The sequence below is a fragment of the Pipra filicauda genome, unplaced genomic scaffold (assembly GCF_003945595.2).
Source record: "Pipra filicauda isolate LSUMZ 115617 unplaced genomic scaffold, ASM394559v2 scaffold209_size2725305_pilon, whole genome shotgun sequence".
In the NCBI taxonomy this organism is placed as follows: Eukaryota; Metazoa; Chordata; class Aves; order Passeriformes; family Pipridae; genus Pipra; species Pipra filicauda.
Window position 1 is genome coordinate 2,589,917 of NW_024104320.1, and position 24,337 is coordinate 2,614,253.

Below are 24,337 nucleotides of genomic sequence, written 5' to 3' on the forward strand. Positions count from 1 at the left end.
CCAGTGTTTTGAGAGGCTCTACCAGTTATTTGATCTAAGTTTGAACTGTGGCTGAGAGTAAATGCATGGACTCTCAGCACTGCTGCTTGCTATAGGATGAAGAAATGAAATTTTCGAAGAACACATGAGAATGGCATTGCATGAACTTGCATCAGACAGCAGTTCTACATGACACATTTTAATCACCACAACCCTCAGAGAAAGCAGATTTCTGCCAAGGTGTTGATAGAGCTATTCATCCATGTGTTGACTGGCCTTCTACAGCTTGTATTCATCATTTTTCACTGAAAACCAATGTTTTATGAACTATGGAAAAACACCAGGTTGAGATTTATTCCCCCACAGTTTTTTTATCTTCTAGCCATCATGGAAATGAGGACGATGGTTAAGACAATGGTTCCAGCTATTCCACCAATTGTCATTCCCAGGATGTCCCCATGGACCTGTCTTGACTCACACCTCTCACCCGTGAAGAAGAAGGCTTGTCCTGATAGGCACCTGGGAAAAAAATACATGTATTGGGAGTTTTGCCCTGCCCTATAGACTCACCTGAAGGTCCTCACATTCACTATCCTGGATGAGCAGTTCCCATTAGAGGAGTTCATGTCACAACATCCCCACTTTGTTTGGGTGCTATTTACATACCCTGGAAGCACCACAAAATGGGTTTTCTTTGCCTTATGCAAAGAAACCTCCCCTTGTGGCTGCTGGTAGAAATCAGTCACTGTGGCAAAGTGTTTTGTTTCTACTGTTCCTTGAAGATCTAACGGCTTAGACCTCTGAAATCTGTAGCTCTGAACACTGATTAGGTGCATAATTTGAAGAAGAAAGACAGAGTAAGGAGGGAAGAAGTCTGTGGTACCTGCAGCTTGCTTCTCCTTTCACATTCACACAGACCCCATCATTCTGGCAAGGGTTTGGGTCACAGGGGTCTTGCAGATAAGGCAGCTGGTCTTGAACAGGCTTCACATCCTGGGCTGCTCTCTTCTGCCTCTCAAGGATGAGGCCTCCCATGAGGGCAGATTGTACAGATTCAACAGGAACTTCAGTGTTATTGAGGTGAATTATATCTTTTAGAAAAGGAAAGTGGAGAGAAAGACATCAGATATCAGTGAGTGAAGCTGTATGTAGTACACCTCCTACCTGGGGCTCACACAGTGTCTTGTGGACCAGAGGGTACTCCTTTTGCCTTTTAAAGAACTCTTGCATGTTCTGTGTATTTAAAGCACAAGACAGAAAATAATACTGATATTACTGAAACTGGTTAGGTAAATCTGTGATATTATGTACTTCAAAAAATTACACCCCATGTGTTTGAAAATAAATACAATGGGGATGGCCTTTTAGTTAGAAATGGGCATAGCTACTGGTCAGGGTGCTTAAAGCTGTCTGAGAAGTTAACCTTCCAAAACTTGCTGCCATTTAGATCCCTCTGAACTCATAATCACTTTAGTCAACATCACCCACCTGAAACTAAGACACAGAAATGCTTTTTAAAGTTGATCCTCATTAGAAGAGAAGATAACTTGGAGACAGGTGCAGTAGTTACTCGAATGTACGAAAACAGAAAGAATCACCCACTTCGTAAGGAGAATAAGGAAAAGGGTCTTTACCATTAAATTCTGCAAAAATAATCAGGTCATCATTTTTCAGGAAGCTTCTCCGTCTCATCTGGCTGTGGGATATGAAGTTACTCCACCCCCAGGATACAGTTCTGTTGCAATTGCATGATTCATCAAATGTTCCAGAAATTGATGGTTTATCCCATATTACAGCTCCACTACCATCTGCAAAGAGATTATGAGTGATGAATACGAACCACAAAGTTTTGCAGCTGGCAGTATGACATGACTTTTTTTTGCATTAAAGTGTTAAATGGGATCTATAAAATCGAGTTCAGAGCTAAAATGCCCAAACAAACCACAGAAGACTGACAAACTAAGGGTGCCAGCAGATCCTTAAGTATGGTCTGCATGAGGATTCTTAGTCTTTGTGAGGACATTGAAATTCACAACTCCTCTTTCACTGAGGACTAATCAAACACCAGTTACCTCCTCATTGTCACCACCTCAGAGCTCCCTCCTGCATAAAGACATTCCTCCTTTAGTTTTTAAGTACTTATGGTTTAGGGTTAACCAGATTTTGGTAATTTCCACGGTTCTGTTAAACATACTCATACTTAAGGTTTTAAATGTCATATTGAAAAAATATATACTAAATTTCCACTGGGAAAAATGGAGAGGGATGAAGATTCATTCCTAGTATTTTATTCTGTAGCAAACCTAACACTGTCCTATTATTCTTATTTCTTTCATAGAATCTTAGAACTATTCGGGTTGGAAGGGACATTACAGCTCACCTAGTTCCAACCCCCCTGCCGTGGGCAGGAACACCTTCCACTAGACCAGATTGCTCAGAGCCCCATCTAACCTAGCCTTGAACACCACCAGGGATGTGGTGATCCACAGCTTCTCTGGTCAACCCGTTCCAATGCCTCACCATCTACTCTGTTTCAGTTTGAAGCCAATTCCTTCTTGTCCTGTGACTCCATACTTCTGTGAATAGTCTCCCTCCATCTTTTTTGTAGGCTCCCTTCAGGTACTGAAGGGCTACAGGTACTGAAGGGCTCAGCCTTCTCCTCTCCAGGCTGAACATTTCTGAATTAACACATCCATGGGAAATCCTAGGGCTGGATGTGAATCTATGGTGTTATATGTTATATAAACCTGGAGTTAAAAGGTGGTCCCTGTTTGAAAGAGTTCATACTCTGCAGTCTACTCCCAGTCAAGCAAGAAAGGGTTCAAGTGGTGCAGACAGATCTTGCAGGTATTTTCATGTATTTTTTTCTTAAATGCAGCTACAGTGTAAATGCTGTGCATTCAGACTATGTATGTTGAAGTTAACTGAATATGTTGAAGCTAACAGAGCTTCCAAAATGGAGCTTTAACTAAAATTATTTTTTTAGTAACGGATACAGCACCCTGCTGGCATTGCACCAGTCTGTGGTGATATGTCACCTACCATAGTGAACAAACCACAGGTAGAATGGGAGTTGCCAGCTCTTGTGAGAACTCTGTATTTAGAGTCAAACTCAGATATCCCAGGCATTGTTCATAATGACACCAACCTTATATGTGCCACTTTTCACATTACCTGATCTTCCACAGACAGGGATTCTGAATCACACACAGGGAAGTTGTACTCAGGAAGGTGTCTCAAACTGGGAAATGGAGTCGAGGTTGCTCAGCTCTGAGTCCTACACTCAGTACTCTGACTTGGATTCCTTGGCTCTCATTGTCAGCATTCCCCCAGGCAGACACACTCACCTGAGCTAACATGGTCTTTGCTTGTGGTGAAGCTTTTGCTCGAGGACATCCTTTTCAAGACGTCGGGGTCCTGGTCCAGCACTGTGAGCGTGGCTTGGCGGTTCAGAGCCGGCCACTCCAGCACAGCATCGTTCTCTCCACTGCACAGGTGAAAGGCAATGCGAGCATAGCCAGTGCTGTTATAGTTGGGGATCACAGTTATGCCAAATCCATAACCCTCAGGACTATAAAAGCGAGGGCTTCGAATAACACTAATGGATGTGTTCTCAAGGATTTTGCTGAAATTTGGAATGACCCACACGGCTGTGGGACAGGGGGTCTCTGTCAGGGTGATGTCATCGATAGCAATCCCACCGGATGAAGAGCTGGGGTTGCCCTTTAGTCCTTGGAAGAGGTAACGGAACTTCTTCTGAGCATGGAGGGTTACATGGGCAATTTTCCAGTTGGAGTCACTGTCAGCTTTGGTGAAAGGAAAGCAAAACACTGCCATCAGTGTGATTAGAGGAATTACGAAGTAACTTGTTCCTAGCCATCCATCCCAGCTGCATTTTTAGGTAACTGGACCTCTCATGAAGAGCTGAAGGTGAGAGATCATAAGCTGATATTGTGATTATAATATATCCACATTGTTTTATCATCCAAATGCTTTGGACATTTTGTACAAGGAACTGTACACATGTTAGGGAATGAGAGTCCCTAGTATAAAGAGCAACAGGCTAAGGGCTAAGACAAAACAAAAGGGTGGGAATCAATGACCCAGTGTGTTAGAATTAGCTGTGCCTGACACTTTTGCAGAGACTTATCCTTCCCTGCAAACTGCTGCAGCCTGATATAGGCAGATCCAGTTATAAAAGGTCTTGAGTTTTGACGACCTAGAACATGGTCTAGTGGTGGCAGAATTTGTCCTATTTAACAAAATCACATGAAGTGGGAATCCAGTTCACATTTCCAAAACTGCATATGCTTTTATATTTCTGATCATCTAAAAGTCAGACTGGGATTCTTATTGACTGCAGAGGAGCACAAGTACTTACATTTGAGCAGCTCGGTGTTAGATCATATAACCAGTGGAGATATAGTCCACTGATCTCCAGAACAGCTTGGAATTCCTCTCAATCACCAAGCATAACATAATATTAGGAATGTTGTGACTTCTGCTGTGAAGCACCTAAATTACATTATTACAACCACAGTTTGTCTGCTAAATGCCCTCCTGTGATACCAAAATCCTTAGCCATATTGCAAGACATTGTGGTAGCTTCGGGAAAATTTTTGGGTTTCTCAGCCAATCCTCTGCATTGATGGTTAGAGTAAGACAACTCGTCCCCTCCACCCAAATATTCAGCTAATTTCCAAAACTACCTTGAAAGGTTTGGATTTTCCTCATCTTGCGAACATTCCCAGTGCCATCATCCTCTTTAAGCCAGATGATCAGCTTGTCAGAAATGCTTCCTGTGGTCCTGTAGAAGAACTGGAGGCACTGCTGCGTTCTCTTTGGATAAAGGATTCGAGACTCCAGGACTGCCACCTCATCTGCTGTGCCAGAGCTGGTGTCGAAGTACATGAAATGGCCAGCATCTGGGGAGAAAGGGTAGACTGTCACTGTCTCTTTCCAGATTTTTCACTAGCTGCATGTTGTAAATTTATCATTTCAACTGCACTCTTTCAAAAATCAGAAGAGTAATACTTAACATTCATACTTAACATGAATAGTAGAGGAAATGTTACGTGATAACCATCCAAGACAGACCAGGATAAGAACAGGAGTAGCAGTTTAGCACATTTATGGAACTCTTTGCTCTCGGCTCATGTCAAGTTTGTGTTAGTTGGTCTGATTGAAAGTTGTATTCCTCAGGAATGTTAGAAACGTATGAGACAGGATTTGGTGCTGACCACAAGTAACAAGTAAATATATTTTTTTTTCTTGATTTGTAATGAAGATGATCTAAAGATGAGATTCTTAGAGATTGTATGTTATATTACCTTGTAAAAATAATTTATCAGCAATAATGATAATAAAAAAGGATTGGACACAAAATTAGCACTGTCCTGACCTTGAACATGAAGAAGCAATTTTTTTATAGCTTGCCCAAAGATTCCAAAACTCAATTTCTCAGTCTGGGGAAATTATTTAAGAATTCCTGCCCCTCTAGTTTAATTTCCCGTTAACATTTTTTGAGGTGTATTTTACTTTAGATTTGCAGTGTCTACTTTTATCCTTATATTTACAAGGATTTACCATTTGCACACATAACATATCTTGGTATAAGATATGAAGTTGTGATGTCTTGTCTTATCTGTATTGTGTTGCTTTTTACTTATTCTTTACTATTCTTTATAGTCAATGGTTAAACTAATAAGCGAAATTCTTTTAGCTGTTGAGTGAAAGTTTCCTCTGGGGGCTGGTTCCATGGAGTCTTGTCCAAGATAACATAACATAGAATCACAGGATGGTTTGAGTTGGAAAGGACCTTAAAGATCATCTCATTCCAACAGTTCCAACAGTACTGTAGCTGCATGAAGGCAGAACAGTCTCCTGCATGGTTAGTGGAGCTGTTTGAGCTGTTTATCAGGTTCTCTCTAACCAGGTCAGGGGAATACTCTCCATTCCCTCCCACATGGTAGCAATGCTTTGAACTCATATCCATAGAAACCTTGCCAAAGGTACCTAATTGCTCTATGCAATGTATGACACTTCACTTTAAATTTAAGTGTATTAAACATAAGCATCATCACTCTTGCTTCAAGTGAGAAACAGGGCTGGGAGCCTGTTGTTGAAATTATTATAGTAACAAACCCCCAAATGATCTGGACTCTACCTCTTTTTTTATAAGAAAGTCAAATAAAGGTAACATTAAGCATCTATGGCAATTAAAATATGGCCCTAGAAGACTTCAGTAGACTCCCTAAATGTTAAGCTGTACTTTCCCTCCTTCATTTTAGCTGGCAATAAGTCAAAAAAACCCAGGACATCAAAACTATCTGGGAGAAATATGAAAAAGGTCTAAATTCCTGATGGAGTCAATGACCCTTTGGAGGCACCAGCAGGAGAGACACTCCCTATTCATGCAATTAATTTCAACACTCTGGAGATTCTCAGAGGCACCCATCCCTTTCCATTAACTCTTCAATGCTTATTTTGTAGTGAGTCAATAGAAGCTAAAGCCCAAGTGCAAGTTAAGTGCCCAGTTCAGACAGATTGGATTTTTCCCAATAAACTCAAACGATTCAGTTAAATTATTTTCTCAGTTACAATTATATTGTACAGAGTGAGAAAAAAGAGAGAGAGAATTAAGAGTCAGTGGGGGTTAGAAGCATGTATTTCTAGAAGCTGTCAGATGGTTTTCTTGAGTTATATTGTATTCTTGGACCCCTCTGACAAGTACCAGCATTGTAAGAAGTTGGGGATCTGTTTTTTCCAGTGGGTGGGTCACATGAGGGGAATAACCTACTCCTGAGTGCAGCAAGTCAATATTTCCCTTTATCAAAGACTAACAAAGCATAATTGAACATGCTTTCGGTCAGGGTTCTTTCCTCCCATACTTAGGCAAAATTTACCACAGAAGTAATTTTTTGTTTGCAAGTGTGTAGTAGTTTGCCCTGTCTAAATAATAACAAATAAGGCTGTTGGTTTTCAGAACTGTCTGCTGTGATTTAGTCTTTATTCTCAGTTGTAAGCCAGCACCCTGTGACTGTGACTGGGGCTGGCTCCAATCTTTTTGAGATCTTATTCCTTTAAAAAAATGGAAAAATTACCATTTGAAAAGAAAAATTATCTGTAAATTACTATCATAAAATACTTTCCAACTTTCTTCTACCTCCACAACCAGCATTCATCAAGCTTAACTAACAATGTGAATTGCAAACACATTTATGAGTGGCTATGAGTGCTGTTTCATTCTTATCATGAGGCAACAAAACTCTTACTCAGACTTTGGAAGTTGCAGTAAATTATTGTCCATGTTATATTTAAATGGGCTCTAGTTAAGATTGTTCTTTGTCCCCTTTTATTTTGCTGGTGTGGAGAACATTACACTAAGTTGAAAAACTTTGTTGAGAGCACGAGTGCAAACATAAACTCATGCTCAAAGGGTCAAGGCAAGTGAGAAGAAAAAGGGCTTTTTGCTTAACTGAAAAAATTACAACTCAGATGTTTTCTGGTTTGTGTCTTAAATATGGTTATTTAATCTTGTGTTTTTAGAGCAGTCAGTGCTGGATTGTGTCAAGGGTTGACAACAACAGGTTCAGAGAAGTTGTTAAAGACTGTATTTAAAGCACACAGATATGCACAAGGGCTGTTACTCCAGCTAAGCCTTTTTCCATAGAATAGAAAAGTGTTCTGTTACTTTGGTTTACCTCTACAGCGCCCAGAAAGTGTGTGGTCCTCCTGCCCTGTCACATTGTTCAGTTGATGGACCCAGTCTAGGTCATCTGTGGTGCCCTGAATCATACCACAGATGTTGTCAAACTCAAAAGAACACTGATCCAGAAAGGTGTGAGTTGAAGCTGAAAAAAAAAATGCACACACGGTCATCTCTGAGTAATTTCTGCTCTATTTTTCGGGAGTTTGTTTATACTAGTATAAACATCCTGTAGAGAAGACAATCCTCACAATAGCAGATGTGAGCTCAACAGCTCAAAAGAGGAAACATTTGATTTCTGGAGAGATTCCCTGCCTAAAACCAACATTTGACCACTTCGCAGTAGGTTAACAAGCACCCATGTGGTAGTGACTGATGATGTCTGTGCCTGTTTGTCAGCCTTGGAGAGGTAAGTCCCTTTGTGACCCTGGAGTGGTGTATTTAACCATTCCTTGGTTATTGATCATTATGCCTCACTTGTCTGCTTGATGAGCATGAGAGCTGTTCTTCCACTTCAAGCAAAGTCCATGCAGTTACCTTAGGCCAGTTCAGCTAAGGTGATGCTTCTGCTGACAGATCACTGGGGACAATAACTTCTCAGTGACAACCATGATCAGTGATAACATCTTCAACCAGATTAGCAAAATAGACAGTGTTGGACTCTAGACTTGGCCAATCTCAGGTACAAAATAATCTAATTAAGACCAAATGTCAGTAAAAGAGGACAAAGTGCAGCTGCATTCACCTCACAAAAGCACAATAAAGTTGCCCACACACCAGCAGAACACAACCACAGGTCTGAACCCCCAGGAGCAGTGTGGAAGAAAAGATGAACGGAATGACTTTCCTTGACTAATTAACTTTTACAAGAGTAATGACAGGAGAACCAAAGAGAGGTATGAGGAGGGAATAAACTGTGCCTGCACACCACAGGTCCTGTCCTCAAGCACACCTGAGAAGATTTTTTGTGGTTTAAAAGATGTAAGGGAGGTGAACCAGCCTGGCTCAAGTATAATCAAAGAAAGAGTTTGCCATGGTTAAATTATGACTTACTGCAGTTGTACATGCGATTCAGTCTTTCCAGATCAATGGCACTGAAGTCTAGACGTTGTCCAATTATGTCATCAAATGCTGGTATCTTTGCTGTGATTGTGGGAACGCTGGCATTTTTGTTAAATGAAAATGGTGCATAGTGCATCAGTGATTCGTAGTCATAGGGGGTGTTCAGGTCAGTGATGTAGCTGTCATCATACTTCGCAAAATTGTGCTCTCTGCCTAATAAAAGAACAGAAAAGTGCTTCATTTTTAAAGATATTGGAAAGGAATGGCTTTAGCATGGCCCCTTGGATACAGTTTCCTGAGGCAGAATTGATATGCCCAAAAGCAATTACTTTAAAATATAATATTCAAACTTAGCAAGATTTCTGTTTGTCATTTGGACAACAAAGCAGTGCCTTTAGATTGCAGTTCTGTGCCCCCACAGGTGACTTCAGCAAGTTCAAGATCAAATATCAATGAGCTGTAAAGAATGGGATACCTTAAAGGTCAGAATAGACAGTCTAATAGTAAGGATCCTGAAGGATTAATCTTAAGGATTAATGTATTTAAGATTAATGTATCCATTCCAGAACCTGTGAATATTAATGCAAACATTTCCCAGGATATTAGATCATATATGGACAAGGAGAAGCCCTGGAGTCCTTCGCTCACTAAGGGGACAGATATGACAGTCCTGGAGTGCCTCCAGGTTCTGTTTTTCTTTGAAGCAAAGAATGCATTAGCAATCTGGAGGAAAAAAGAAAGATGTTTTTACCCTAGATTTACAATATTGATATGATATTTCTATTGAAATGTCTTTTGGAAACATGTTTCTCATGGTCTCTTGGTGAAATAATTTGTCCTTAGAGAAAGATTTCCTTATGAAAGTGTCTGCTAGGGCAGAGAGAGGGAGCCATTTCACATGCTTTGCTATGGAAGTAAAGAGAGATTACCAGTATTTTCAACTACAAATAATATTTTCAGAATAGTTGGCATTCTTTCTCAAAGAAGAAACAGCACATGACTGTGCTGATGGATAATTACAGATTCTCTGCATAAAGAGTGCCCTTCCCTTCTGCAGATTGCAAAGGTCTTCAGTCCAAGGTTTGAGATTATATAAGAGCTTGGGATTGTTTTCTTACAGAGACTTGAATTGCACCTTTTATCAAAAATTAAAAAGAAATACCCTCTTTTAGTCACTCCTTTTCAAATAAATTATCATTAAGTAATACAGAACCAGATCTCACAGAGGACAACAGAAGAAACTGCCTTCTAGGGACCAGGGGCCTGTGAAGTTTGCTGAAACTCATAGAGCCACTGAATCTGATGATACTAAGCCTGAAGGAAAGAACATGCAGAGAGACACTGGGCCGGAGAGAGTAGGATAGAGTTCTATTTTATGTGTCCCACCTGAACTAATAATTTTGAGGCTTTTTCGTGTGCAAAGGGAGTATTTCCAGTTTCAGGAAATCCTGAATCTCTGAATATAAAAACCTTTCAGATTTTGAGAGGACCTTTGATTAAAGAAGAGTCACCTCAAAGCTTACCATCTAAATAAGTTTACAATTTGCATTAAATGGCAAAAGGAAATAGAGAGAGGTGAAATGATTTGTTCAAAATTTAGAGATCATACCAGTCCTGGAGCCAAGGTGAAATGAAGTCCTCTGACTCCCAAGCAGGGCCTCTCACTTCTGGCCTTAGACAGTCTCTGGTCTTTGACTAGAAGTTGTACCAGAGTTTGTTGATTTACAGTGGTCTCAGGTGCTTCTAAAATTTTATCTTTAGGAAGGTCTTAAAATTTAGAAGTGAAAATGAGATACAGATACATCTGCACTTTACAAAATCTGACTTGAAGGTTAATACCCACCTTGAATAATTTCATCCCACCAGATTTTCACATAGTCATCCCGGTCCATCCTTGACTGCTCATGGTAAAATCCTAAAGCATGCAGGATTTCATGTTCCACAATTGCTCTGTAGTCACACCTTTCTCCAATTGAGAGGGTCTGTCCAGTATGCTGGTCCCCCACCATGGACCAACACCTGAGGAAGAGAGAGAGTTTGCTCTCTCTTGAGATTTCTTCTCTATATTTAAGTTCTGTGTCTGCTTACTAAGTTAAAATTAATATAATAAAAGTTTTAAATACAAAAGCAGTAACATAAATAATTATTTAGATGATGACCACATGCCTTGATACTCTACAGATCCTGCACTCTGAAAGCAGACTAACCTCCAAAAACACACTATCACTTGCATGAGGCCAGTATTTCACTTATCCTCTGTGTTAGACAAGCTCACCATGGATTTTTGAGATACACAGAAGTATAGTCCTACATCAGCTGCCATTTTGCCAAGAAGCATAATACACACAGAGAATCAGTAAACTCACCAAGACAGACTGAGCTGGCCTGCAATCACTTGGGCTAGAGAAATGATCCAAGAGGATTTAGAATAGTTGTATCTGGTTCTTTTTAACAGCAACCATGCCTTGCGTTGGACAGAGGTGTGAAAGTACATTTTTCTGTGAGTGCCAAGCCCCTCATCCACAATTCAGCAGATGCTAATCATAAGTAACAAGTAAAGGAGCTCCTCAGCCAACTCACTGGGAACTTTTTAGGGGAGCCCTAGAGTGATGTGAGAGGCAAGTGCTGAAGAGCATCTGCTTTGGCTGCAGCTTCATTTGCTCATCACAAAACAGCATCTGGTTGAGTTTACTAAGGAGCTCTGAACACACTGATGTGGGCACTGAAAACAAAGAGCTTGAGCCTATGGTCTCATGAATAGCTGCTACCAGGGCGTTTCCAGTATCAGGCTCTCCATCACCAACTTGCCAAAAATTGTGGTGCTTGTGGTCTTGTAAGAGAAACGTCATAGAACACATTACCCAAGGAAAGGCTGAGGGCAAAAATGTCAGTGCCTATAGACCTGATAACAGTGCCTATAGACCTGAAGTTCTGGGAGAACAAGAAATATTCACAGCTGATATAGTGAGAAAATTTTTGTGCTTTTCTGGATTTTCTTTCAAAAGACATTTAGCTGCAGGAAATAAAATAAATCCTTCCAATTCCTGAAAAATTGAATCTTTGTGTACAAAACCCTTTCAGATTTTAAGAGAAGCATTCATTTAAAAAAGAGCCATATCAACATATTAACATAACAGAAATATTAAAATAAACTGGCTTTTCACAGCTTTTTTTGACCTGTCTTGTAAAGATTTCAAAATCTAAATTCTAGCTATTTACATCCTTGGTAATTCAAGAGGGTGCACGTGGGGGTTGTTTCACCCTCCACTGAAATGGAAAACAACCCTTGGTAGTGAAGTGGAAGCAGCTGAGGAAAACGCAACAGTGCTGGGATTCACCTTATTGAAGAGTAACCATCCAAACAAACATCAGATTCCCATTCCAAGTTCATCGTCTGAGTAGCCTCTGCAGTCAGCAGAGGGAGGCAGCATCTTACAAGTTTTGTGTCTAAAAAGGTAAGATGGATTGTTTTCTCAGTGGCCTCTTTTCCTCTGCTGACAGTGAACCTTTAGACTGCTGAAGTCAAATGGAATTAATTCCCTGCTGATTCTACACAGCAAAACTAAACAGAAATTGATATAACCCTTACCCGTCTTCTTTTCTAAAGATTATGTAGGTTCTTTCTCCTTCATATGGCTTGAAATCAACGCAGGACTTCAGGCGGAACATTTCAAATGCCTGGAGAATTACTGCTTTGGCATTCAGATCTGGAAAACATGCATTGGGAAGATACCTTTAACAAACTGCAGATCATTCCCTCTAGAGAGGTAACATATGTACACAGACACACACAGGGGACCAAAAGAAAAATTATTCAAAAGAAAAATGATTGAAAAGAAAAATAATTGAAGAGAAAAATGACTGAATCTGATTAAATTGCGTTTTGTTATGTTAGCTGTAGAAGAAATAAAAACGGTTTTGACATAAACAAGTTAATCTTGTTATTAGTGAATTCTAAAATTTCAATACGAGAGAACCAGTTCTGAAAAAGGCAGATTTTTTTATTACAGTGACTCCAGTGCAAATAAGGATAGGAGATAAAATCTGAATGAAGTGTCTGAATTACCTAGGTCATCACCCAGAATATAGGGAACGGGGAACTTCCACCTGTAAGTCTCATTTCTTAGAGCATTTCGCTGATCTTTCTGAAAATGGAATTAACAGCTGGTGATGCATCTGCTGTGGGGAGATGAGCAGATTTGCAGCAAAAATACAAGTGACAGAAAGTTTTAACTACTTACAGGGAGCATGATATCACCCTGAAAGAGGTCCTGTCCAGCAGCTGGAAAGCAATTTAATGAAAGACAATGTAAATGAAAGGCAATGTAAATGAAAGACAATGTAAATGAAAGACAATGTAAATGAAAGATCAAATATATTTCATTTCATAAACCATATTGAATCTACTTATACAAGGTTAATGTACCTGAGCGTTTACAGAAAATATGTAAGGACCAGCCTCTGTACACTCAAATATAGGTAACAATAAAAGTAACAGCAATACTCAATATTTACACTTGGCAATGTCTGCATTTGTGGTGGCAGAAATCTGGTGGCCACCACTATCCATGTCTCTTGATAACATCTTGCTTGCTCTCAGGCAGAGACAACAGTCATGAAGTGAGACAGTGCTCTGGAGAACATAGTAATGTCAAGCAATGCATGAGGAAGAATATTGCACAGTGCACCATCAAAAGAAATATTTGATGGAAATTTGCAGGAAATAAAAATCATGGAGGAAGACAGTACAGTGTGTTGTGTCTCCTGCCTCTGATTTCTTCCTACTTACATAGAAGCTCAAAAAACTTTATCAAAATCATATAAAGATGGGTAGAAAACACTTTGGGACTACAGATCCCTTCCAATTGATGCAATGTGTTTCTATCGTAACACCATGGGTCTGTCCAAACTTCAGAAATGAAAGACTTCTGCATCCCTTGTTTACATAGGGTCATAGTCCTGGCATAGATTCAGGTGTCATAGCCAGAGGAAGGTAATTCAGAGCTCACTTGATCATATTTCTCTTGTTACTGTGAGCTACCTATCATTAATCTTTTTTACAATACAGAAAATTCAGCATTTTGCTCACAGCTTTTCAGGCTTCATCAGAATCTGGATGTGAACTCACCTAAGTTGATGTCTGGAATGTCTTTGAATATCTCACCAGCTTCAGCATCTGCAAGACAAGACAAAACGTTATGTGTTCGGATGTGGTGGTATGCAAGCACAAGAAACTTCAAAGCACAAGAAGCTTCAAAACTCAAACCAGCTCACACAGCACTTACCAGCTCCACTGGAGTGGTTCCCCACCTGAAAGAGAACGAAATATAGTCACTATAAGGTATGAGATGTCTGTGAACTGAGAGGAGCCTGTAGAATTCGGGTTTTACTCAGAGTCTGTAGAAATTAGGATTTACTTACAGAGAGTGGAGAACCATAAACATAACATAGTAGAAGCGTTAGGCACAGTGGGAAGATGCTGGAGCCCATTTCTGCAATGGGAAAAGAAGCTGGTCCCTCTCATGTCTTGCAATATATAAGGAATGCTGCTGAGCTTTCCGTGGAGCATCAGCCAACCAGCATCAGACTTTCCATCTTTGAAATATTATTATAGCAGCAAAATTTGCCTCCTGAATGGCACATGATGGCATTGCTGTTATCAACTATCTAAGTCCACATTGGAGGAATATTACAGAGACGAATGTGGTAATTTCGTGTCTTCAGTACAACTGGTAAAAGACCCACCCAGACTTCACAAAGGAAGTTCTCAATCAGGCCCAAAGTTGCTGACTCCTTCCACTGTGTTTGTTATCTGTCAGCATTACAATCTTGACTGCACAGGAGAAAAGCCACATTCTTAAGCAGAATTATTCCAGGTTTATAGCACTCCAGTGCCATTAGAATTTGGCCCAGTGCCATTTTCAATTAATAATTAACATCACAATGTAAGATTAGAGGTACAAGAGATATGATTATGAATGCCCTGACAGTGTTTTCCCACAGCTGATCCCATCTGAGAACTGATGCCCCGACGCACAACAGGCATCTAGAAGTGGTCACATGTATCAGTAGATCCCTGGCCTTCCAGCTCGATGTTCCTTTCTTTTCTGGTGGTTTTCAGAGATCACAAACTTGTCCTGCTCTTTGCTGTCTTCTTTCTCAGGGGACATGGGGCAGGAAGGGCACATGGGCTAACTGAGCCAAGGCTCCAGAAATCTCTAGTTCTCCACCAGGTCCTACATGATTCCTGTAAATGTCCCATGTGCCCTGGAGTGCCTTGGTGCCCTTAACTCAGGCAGTGGAATCCTGCTTCCTCGTTTCACATCTGTGGTGGTTTGAAAAACCTTTACAAGACATGAAAGTGAGCATGTTCACCTCTGTGTTCAGCAATTAGGTAGGAAAAGGCTTGTGCTGTGGACACCACCACCCGCAGCACAACGCAGAGGGCTTGAGTAGGAAGAGAACAAAAAAGTGCTTTGGAGGTGCTTCACACACTGCACCCAGCAGTGCTGGTGGGAGACACTGGATTTCACTGTGAAGAAACCTCAAGTGCAAGCAGGTTTTGAGTGGGAAATGTGCCTGGCCTGGAAAGGAGTCAGTCCTTCAACCTAAGCCACATATTTTCCTCCAAACAAATCAAAGTAGGAAGCTACTGGTAAGAGGTCACATTGCAGAGGAGATCTTGTATGGAGATCTTGTCTTGTTTTGAGAAGAAGGGCCCCAGAGGACAGATCTTTCATGCAGCATAAATGGGTTTTCTCCAACACTTGCTTTTAGAATGATTGTTTCAAAGGACACATACCTAAGCTGAACAGGACACACTTCTAGTAAATGCGAAGCATGTCTCGAGATACACCGTGTAGAGGCTGTTTCCACAGGTGAATAAAGAGAGTCAAAACACATCACAAAGGCTATATTTGCAGATGTGCAGCAGTGGATGTGAGAAAGGAACAAAAAATTGAAGAAAAATCAGAGCAGTCTGAAAAACATTTTGGTTTTAGTCCCCTTATCTTTAAAATAACCCAAGAACATAAAAAAGACATCTAAAGATAAGTCATTCTGAGGGCATATATTTACTCTCTTATATATAAGGGCTCTCTTGTACCCCTGTTAGGCACTGGAAGGGCCCTAAGATGTCCCTGGAATCCTCCTGTCTCCAAGCTGAACAAGCCCAGTTCTCTCAACCTGTCTCCACAGCAGAGGTGCTCCAGCACTAGTTTCATTTTGTCCTCCCTGGAGGGTAATGCATGTACGATCTTAAACTGGCTGCAGTTCCTGTAAAGAAGTTGGTGATGGGAAATGCTATTACTCTTCCACTCTGGGTTCAGCCAAGTAGCAGAACATGAGACCACAGGAAAGTACAGCAGGTGCCTTAGAGCCTCACACTGCCTTGTATGAAGTGCCCAAAATTGCTGTGCATCATTATTCCCACACCCAGTGGCAGATCTACCCTGGATTCCTAGACACAGGCATTAAATGGTGTCACTAAATGCAGATAATACCTTTTGCTAATCTGTGTGCACTGGTTTTGACTCCATTGTAAAACAAATAAACTCTGAGGCAGAAATGTGGCTCAGGTATTTATGTCCTTCATACGAGCAAGAATGAAAACAAATGTCTCCTGAGCTGGAAAAACTATCATATCAAAGTGATACCAACTATGTTGTTAATAAAAAATTACCCACTCAGCTTCTCAAAATTCAGGTAAGTTTGTTCCACTTCATAGGATTTGAAAGCAGCACAAGACTGAACTTGTCAAAAGCGTCCAGGTTAACAACTTCAGCATTCAGATCTGGAACACACAGCACAGGATAACAACAGCAGTTGCTCTGCTTTTATAGCATTATACATACCTATAATTCTAGATAAAAAGAATGAATAAGTGTGCATTAAAAATAGGAGCATATATAAAATATATCTACCTGGATAAAAGAGCAGGAGACTGTTAGCAAAATTCCGTGACTGGAGTAATTATGGCAGAGGGCATAGGGAGAGATAATATCTTTTGTTAGATAAACCAGTAGTTTAGACAGCTGAGATAGCTGATAGCTGAAATAAACAAGCAGGCTTTTGGACTTCCAGGGCATTGCTCAGGTACTGCTGGGAAATTTTATTGCATGTTATAACATAATCTCACATATTGTCAACTTTGAGCTCAAGACCAGTAAAAACAGAAGAGATACATATGATTTTAACACCAATTTACTATTTGTTTTTTCTCCTAAATTGCTCAAAAATTAAAATAGTGCCTAAAGTTAGATGAGAACAAGGATAATGCTCTGAACATTTTAAAAGATATGCATGTCCTCTTGGCCTGTAGTGAGCTGAGACTGTTAGGAAGAGATAGGGCACAAAGGGTAAAGGAGATCAACATGTATGACCTTCAGATTAGGGTTCCTGGACTTCATTACTCACACTGTACTCCCCTGATGGTGCTTTGCTGAGCACAACCCGTGCTCTGCATGAGCACCATAGGTGACCAAGTGACAGAAGAACCAGATCCTGAAGCCTGACATGAATCAAACATGGGTACTCACAAAATCACAACACTGTCCACTGCACAAAAACATCTCCACTGTTTGTGCCACCCAACACGACCCTCCTGAACCAACATTCAAATACTGAAGAGTGACACTGATACCCTGCACATTTACATTTACATCTACATTTACATCCCTGCACCTGCCCTGTTCTCAAGAGGAGTGGCACCAAAATGCCCCCACCAGCAGCTCTATAAAGCTCCTCTTTCCAGACCTGACACTCAGGCAACAGCAGACACTGACCTGTGTTTGGCATTGGTGCAACAGCCCCTTGTCCAGCACAGCACTGCTCCCAGCTCCCAGGATGGAAGCTTGTCACTCTCCAGAGCAATTCAATGTCACTTCATACGCTGCCACAGCTGTGGCCATTGTCACCCTTGAGACATTTGCTGGCATGTGGATAAATGCTTTCATTGTTTCTGTGATTTGCATGGCTTGGTTCAAAAGGAAAACCTTGAACTCTAATGAGAAGATCTTGTTGGCTTTGGGATGCTCCAGGTCTTGGTTTTTGTGCATCTCATGGGTAAATTCCCTCCTTTCAGTAATTTATCCCAAACACCTTCATGTTCACCCCACACTTCAACTAATTTTATCTATTTATACCTTTCTTAATTATTTCAGCTTGTGGGTTTCAGCATGTCTTTGTGTTTTTTATTGCATAAAAATTGCCAATTTCAGGAACAGCTTCTTCATGTACCTGAAAGTAAAAATTGACAGGATTGTGCCCTGCCTCCTGTTGGGGTCTGTGCTTTTAGCCTTGGCTATCAGCGTCCTTGCCTATGATACCGCTGAAAAACTGCACAGTAAGGACCGCAATTTCACCTGTCCAGGAAATTTTTGGGAAGAAAGTATGAAAATGGAGAAACATGTGATCCATATTTCTTTCATCACTGGCTTTGGATATACTGCTTCGTTCCTGGCAGTCATCACCTCTGCCCTTCTCCTTCTCTTTTCCCTCTGGAGACACAAACGCAACATGCAGACAAACTCCATGAAGGACCTCAGCATGGATGCCCACATCAAAGCCATGAAATCCATTCTCTCCTTCTTCATAATGTACAGCATCAACTTTATATGTCTGATCTTGACAATAATTTTTTCTACTAAGAATGAAAATGTCATGATGTTTCTTGTATTCACGTATGTGTATGCCTTTCCGGGTGTTCATTCCCTTATTCTGATTTTCAGCAATCCCAAACTGGAAAACACACTGCTAAGGATTCTGCCTTGTAGGAAGCTTTGCATGAGGTAGGAACTGCAAGAAAAGCTGGAGCCTTTGGAAAATGTTGATCTTTCCCTTAAGATCAACAGGTCATTTAATCTCTAATGAAACCAGGTCATTTAATCTCTAAAGGAACTTTCCAGCTATAGTAGATGATATAGATGTTCACTCTTCCTGATCTAACTAAAGAAAACTTCATTCACATTTACTGAACTAAATTATGGTGTGTTAAAAAATGATTATTCTGATTTGATTTAGATAAACCTTTGAGTTCTATTATTGTAATTAACAAAGTCAGTTAGTCCTGACTGTAGGAATGAGGCATAAATCCCTGAGATATGTGGTGGAGGAATCAATGTGTGCATGATAATCTGCTGGAGAGATTATCCAGCAGAAGCCCCGGACTTCTGCCTGAGCCAGGCAGATGATGGAGTGATATTAATACTGCTCTGTTCAGCCCTTGTGCAAGGCTCTTTCTAATCAAAACTCTTGATAACCCTCATTTGTATATAAGATGGCTGGTCCCTACCATTCAGGACTTCAGTATCATCACCACTTCTCCCAAAAGTATAAATTTGGCATTTGAAATCCTCCATGGCAGAGGATGACAATATGACCCCACTCTGTAGATGGGTCAATGGGATTGCTTCGCTCTCTGCCCCAAAAAGCAGGGATGCCTCTTTGGTAAGATTTGCTCCTCCAGCTCTGTCACATTGTGCCCTGGTGAAGTCGGGTTTCTAGGCTTAACTGATGGTAAAGCTTAATGAATTACCAATTGTTGTTCGTTTTTTTAAAAAAATATTTAGTGGAAATCCAGTAACTGCATTTATCAATGGCAATTCCAAACTTGTATTTCTGCAATAAAATGCATTATTTCCGAATCTGTGACCATCAAAGTTCTTACTGAATGTGATGAGATTTACAGTGCTGAAGGCTAAAATCAGAAATTAAGACCAGCCACACCCAGGGCCTTTGATCTCTGAGGACCAGCAGGAATGCAAGGGAGTTTATCTTCTGCCAAACTCTTATGCTCTTAATGTGACAGAAAAATATGCCAAACTGATACATGGGCTGGATGCAAAAGAGCAATAATGACACTGTAAACCTGCCACAAATGCTTTGGCATTTGCTGATTGAAAAGACTGAACTAAACAACAGGTTTACCAGTGTTTTAGTTTACATTTCTTGCTGCTGTGGCCCTGTTCTAGTGTAATATGATGAGCTGTATCACTGTCTGGCAGTGGTTGATAACTGAGTGTGAACACATTGATCCCTGTCACTCTCCACAGGTGGTCACTGACACACAAACAGTGATGCAGGAATGGCCGTGGGGGCCACAGGTGGGTGCAGAGCCCACTGCCCACACCAGCCCTGAGGGTCCTCTCTGCCCCACTTCCTGTAAGAACAGGATTGCCCTGCTCTGTGTGACTGCTCTCCTGCTCTGCTTTTACTTGTAGGTGAGATTGACTCTTCTGAGTGGAGTCTGACTCAGGAAAACACCCGGGAAAGTGGGTTTTGTGCTGGGTCAGGGGAGCAGTGAGAGGAGGAAGGAGTGGGGGAGAAAACTCATTATGAACAGACTGCAACCCCTATTCTGCTTTCCCTTGTGCTGCTGTGGGGGAGGAGGTGGAAAAGCTGGAAATGAAAGAGTGAAGTTGAACCTGAGTTGAATGGGGGGTGGACACAAGGGTTCTAGCTTTGTGTTTGTTCCTCATCATCCTACTCTATTTTCAATAGGCAGTAAATTTAAATAATTTTCCCCAAGATAAGTCAATTTTCTCCATGATACTAATTGGTGAGTGATCTCCCTGCCTTTATCTCGACCCATGAGCTTTTCCATCCTATTTTTCAGCCCTGCCCTGTGTATGAGTGAGTTGGAAGGAGCAGCTGGGGAGGGGGCTGGCAGCTGCCCAAGGTCCAACCTCTACAGAAGGTCCTCTAAACATGACATAGTTCCAGTATGAACTGAGCAGAACCTGAATTGGTCATTTCTCTCACCAGCTCAGGTCCTGAGGTAGATCTTAAAAATCTCATCTGGACACATCTCCCCACTGAAAGGCCTTGAAAGAACAGGCACCAACACACCTCCCTTCTCTCCCTCATGTTGCTTGTGCACTTCCTCCTTTAACAGGACAGTCCCAGCTGATTTCACAAGACCCTGGAAGACCCATCTGATTCCCTACTTCCCATGCAACATCATCCCTCACAACCTCACATACCACAACACGCAGCAGGCAAAACCAGCATCTTGCCAATGTCAGCACCACACAAAACAAGGCAGCCCCAGCAAACCACACTGCAGACACCTTCTGCCATCTCCAGGAAAGCCCTGAGAACATGACACCCAGCACAGCATCACTGCCCTGTGCACCAGCCCCACTCAGCTGCACCTGGAGGGGACACGTTATCCACCAGCACAACCACAGTGCACAGCCCACATGGAGAGATGCCCTGATGTGCCCAGCCTGGGGAAGCTGACCCAGAAGACAAGTCACAGGTCAATGGGAGGGGCTGCCCAGTGCTGGCAGGGTATGGAAAACAGCTCTGGGTCACGTTCCAAATTTTCAGGATTGAAAAGTGAAACAGTTAGAAATGCTTTTGCCATGCAAGAGTGTTGATGAGCAGAGGGATAGCTTAGCAGTGACATTAATATAACAAAACTCAATAGTAAATGAAATAAAAGCGGTCTGGAGAGCTGGACAAACTCTGCCTGTACCTAATGCAATTTATACAGGGCTACTTCTCAGGCTGGAAGGGACCCGAAATATCAGCTGGTTCCAAACCTATTGACATGGTGGGATAGAAGAGTCAGGAAATTTCCTCCTTAGCAGCTGTTTCTCAGAGCATTCCTCTCCAGCTCTTCATGACATCAGCATACTTCTGTGAACACAGTAATCCAAATCTACACTCTCAATGATGTAGTTTAGATCAGCACCACATACCAGTAAGAAAATGTCACTCTGACAAGGATTTGTTCACAGAATCACAAAATATTCTGATTTGGAAGGGACCAACAAGGATCATGCTCCTGGCCCTGCACTGGACCATCCCCAAGAGTCACAGGATGTGCCTGAGAGTATCATCCAAACGCTTCCTGAACTCTGTAGGGCTTGGTGCAGTGAACACTTCCCTGGGGAGCCTGTTCAGTGCCCAACCACCCTCTGGGTAAAAATCCTTTTTCTAATGTCCAACCTAAACCTGCCCTGACACAACTTCAGGCCATTCCCTCAGGTCCTGTCACTTGTCCCCACAGAGAAGACACCAGTGCCTGCTCACCCTTGTCCTCTCACAAGGAAGTTGTAACTTCAGTGAGGTCTCCCCTCACTCTCTTCCCCAGCTGAACAGACCAAGTGACCTCAGCCACTCCTCATAAGGCTTCCCCTCAAGGCCCTTCACCATCTCATGGACATTCTCTAATGGTTTAATATCTATCTGATAGAGTGGTGCCCAAAACTGCCCCAATATTGCAGGTGAGGCACTTCATCCCCACTCTATGTGAGCCCTGTCAGTGACCAAGGGACAGAAGAATCCAGTCTTGAAACCCAACAGGGATCAAACAAGGGTCAGTCACAGAAACACAACACTGTCCTCTGCACAAAAACATCTCCGCTCTTTGTGCCACCCAACACAGACCTCCTGAACCAACATGCAAATCCTGCACACTGACACTGACACCAGGTAAGGGGATACCCAGCACATTTACATCCCTGCACCTGCCCTGCTCTCAAGACCAGAGGCACCAAAATCCCCACCACCAGCAGCTCTATAAAGCTCCTCTTTCCAGACCTGACACTCAGGCAACAGCAGACGCTGACCTGTGTTTGGCATTGGTGCAACAGCCCCCTTGTCCAGCACAGCACTGCTCCCAGCTCCCAGGATGGAAGCTTGTCACTTTCCAGAGCAATTCAATGTCACCACATACACTGCCATGGCTGTGGCCATTGTCACCCTTGAGACATTTGCTGGCATGTGGATAAATGCTTTCATTGTTTCTGTCATTTGCATGGTTTGGGTCAAAAAGAAAACCTTGAACTCTAATGAGAAGATCTTGCTCTTTCTGGGATCCTCCAGGTATTCGTATTTGTGCATCTCATGGGTATATTCCTTTCTATCACTTATTTATCCCAATTACCTTTATGTTCATCCCATATTTCAGCTACTTGCTAGTGCTCGGAGCTTTTTCAATTGTTCCAACTTGTGGTTTTCTGCTTCTCTTTGTGTCTTTTATTGCATAAAAATTGCCAATTTCAGGAACAGCTTCTTCATCTACCTGAAAGTAAAAATTGACAGGATTGTGCCCTGCCTCTTGTTGGGGTCAGTGCTTTTCTCCCTGGTTATTGGAATCATCGCCTACAACATCATGGATAAAGCACTCAGTAACAACTTCAATTTCACCTGCCAAGGAAGGATTTGGAAATCAAGTATCAGAATAGATCAACATTTTTTGCCTCATTATTTTATGTTGGGCTTTGGATATGCCACTTCCTTCACAGCAGTCATCTTGTCTGCCCTTCTCCTTCTTTTTTCCTTCTGGAGACACAAACGCAACATGCAGACAAACTCCATGAAGGACCTCAGCATGGATGCCCACATCAAAGCCATGAAATCCATTCTCTCCTTCTTCATAATGTCCAGCATCAATTTTATATGCTTGATCTTGACTCTCATTTATTCAATGAAGAATGAAAATCATGCGATATTTTTAACTTACTTAATTCAATACACTTTTCCAGGTTTTCATTCCCTTGTCCTGATTTTCAGTAATCCCAACCTGGAAAAGAGACTGCTAGGGATTCTGCCCTGTGGGAAGTGCAAGGTTTTCCTCAAGAGGGAACTGTAAGAAAGCCCAAAATCCCTGGAAAATGCGGAAAACAAGTCAATTTATTTCTAATGCAACACTCCCAGCAGTGTAGATGATAGAGGTGTTCATCTTTGAGGTTAAGAATATGTCATTAAAACTCTTTGATTTAACATTATTATGAGTTAAATTAATTATTATTCTCATTTAATTATGATAGTTCTTAGAGCTGAATTGTTGCCAATAACAAAGTCATTTAGACCTTGTACCCATGGCTTGGCTGCAAAAGAGCAAAAACAATTCTGCAAACCTGCCATAAATGCTTTGGCATTTGCTGATTGTAACAACTGAGCTAAACAACAGGTTTATTTCAATTCTGGTCTACATTTCTGTTCCAGTGTGATATGATGGGACGTCTCTGTACCTGGTCAATAACTGTGTAATATTAGGATCTCTATCACTGTCTGGCAGTGGTTGATAACTGATGTGTGAACATGTTGATCCCTGTCACTCTCCACGGGTTGTCACTGATGCACAAACAGTGATGCAGGAATGGCCGTGGGGGGCACAGGTGGGTGCAGAGCCCACTGCCCACACCAGCCCTGTGTGACCTCTCTGCCCCATTTGCTGCCAGAACAGGATTGCCCTGCTCTGTGTGACTGCTCTCCTGCTCTGCTTTTCCTTGTTTGTGTGCATCGTGCAGCGTGGAATAAAGTCCTGCTTTCAACTGGCACTGACCCACAGGCAGATGTACGGGGGGCTTGGGCCAGGTGCTGGCAGCTGGGGTTGCATGGGGGTCTCAGTGAGGCAAGGGCAGGGCTGTGCAGGCTGTGCCAGGGAAAGGCAGATACGGGCACTCCAGTGGACAAAGCATAGGACACAGTTCAGTCCATCAGCAATGGTTGTGGCTCCTTTGTGAAAATATATTTCAGAAAGGGGAGAAATACGGCCGGGCAGTGCGGAGTGAAGAACAATGTGGGAAACAGTCCTGAAGCAAACAGGGCCAGGGAAGGAAGAGGGGGGGTTGC

General features: G+C 41.8%; 3 protein-coding genes across 4 annotated transcripts; 2 read left to right on the forward strand and 1 right to left on the reverse strand.

Moving 5' to 3' along the window:
* Window positions 1–177: 177 nt before the first annotated feature.
* MEP1A (meprin A subunit alpha) lies at window positions 178–16,481 on the reverse strand. 2 transcript variants are annotated; one of them, XM_027718413.2, is made up of 14 exons: window positions 16,435–16,481; window positions 14,035–14,059; window positions 13,878–13,925; window positions 12,991–13,031; window positions 12,816–12,894; window positions 12,339–12,456; window positions 10,593–10,768; window positions 8,741–8,962; window positions 7,683–7,832; window positions 4,689–4,904; window positions 3,327–3,785; window positions 1,614–1,787; window positions 863–1,070; window positions 178–498 (listed from the first exon to the last, which is right to left on the reverse strand). In XM_027718413.2, the coding sequence occupies exons 4-14, from the start codon at window positions 12,997–12,999 to the stop codon at window positions 351–353; spliced, it is 1,959 nt and encodes a 652-aa protein (XP_027574214.1). In that variant the 5' UTR covers window positions 13,000–13,031; window positions 13,878–13,925; window positions 14,035–14,059; window positions 16,435–16,481; the 3' UTR covers window positions 178–350. The 2 variants fall into 2 exon arrangements, with proteins under 2 accessions (XP_027574214.1, XP_027574139.1); XM_027718338.2 differs by lacking the exon at window positions 16,435–16,481 and adding an exon at window positions 14,171–14,289.
* A 1,112-nt stretch (window positions 16,482–17,593) lies between these two features.
* Window positions 17,594–18,541, forward strand: LOC113986719 (taste receptor type 2 member 105-like). Its single transcript, XM_027718722.1, has one exon. The coding sequence runs from the start codon at window positions 17,594–17,596 to the stop codon at window positions 18,539–18,541; it is 948 nt and encodes a 315-aa protein (XP_027574523.1).
* A 3,841-nt stretch (window positions 18,542–22,382) lies between these two features.
* On the forward strand, window positions 22,383–23,351 carry LOC113986240 (taste receptor type 2 member 9-like). The gene has a single exon (XM_027717837.1). The coding sequence runs from the start codon at window positions 22,389–22,391 to the stop codon at window positions 23,349–23,351; it is 963 nt and encodes a 320-aa protein (XP_027573638.1). The 5' UTR covers window positions 22,383–22,388.
* Window positions 23,352–24,337: the final 986 nt, after the last annotated feature.

What these genes read in the sequence shown, in the direction of transcription:
- LOC113986719 (XM_027718722.1), top strand. Translation starts at nt 17,594, where the DNA reads ATGGAAGCTTGTCACTCTCCAGAGCAATTCAATGTCACTTCATACGCT.
- LOC113986240 (XM_027717837.1), top strand. Translation starts at nt 22,389, where the DNA reads ATGGAAGCTTGTCACTTTCCAGAGCAATTCAATGTCACCACATACACT.
- MEP1A (XM_027718338.2), bottom strand. Translation starts at nt 14,239, where the DNA reads ATGGGCTCCAGCATCTTCCCACTGTGCCTAACGCTTCTACTATGTTAT. An exon ending in TATTCTGGGTGATGACCTAG is followed by an intron (nt 12,457 to 12,815) that starts GTAATTCAGACA and finishes CATGTTTTCCAG; the next exon opens with ATCTGAATGCCAAAGCAGTA. An exon ending in ACTTTCTGGGCGCTGTAGAG is followed by an intron (nt 4,905 to 7,682) that starts GTAAACCAAAGT and finishes CTTTCTCCCCAG; the next exon opens with ATGCTGGCCATTTCATGTAC.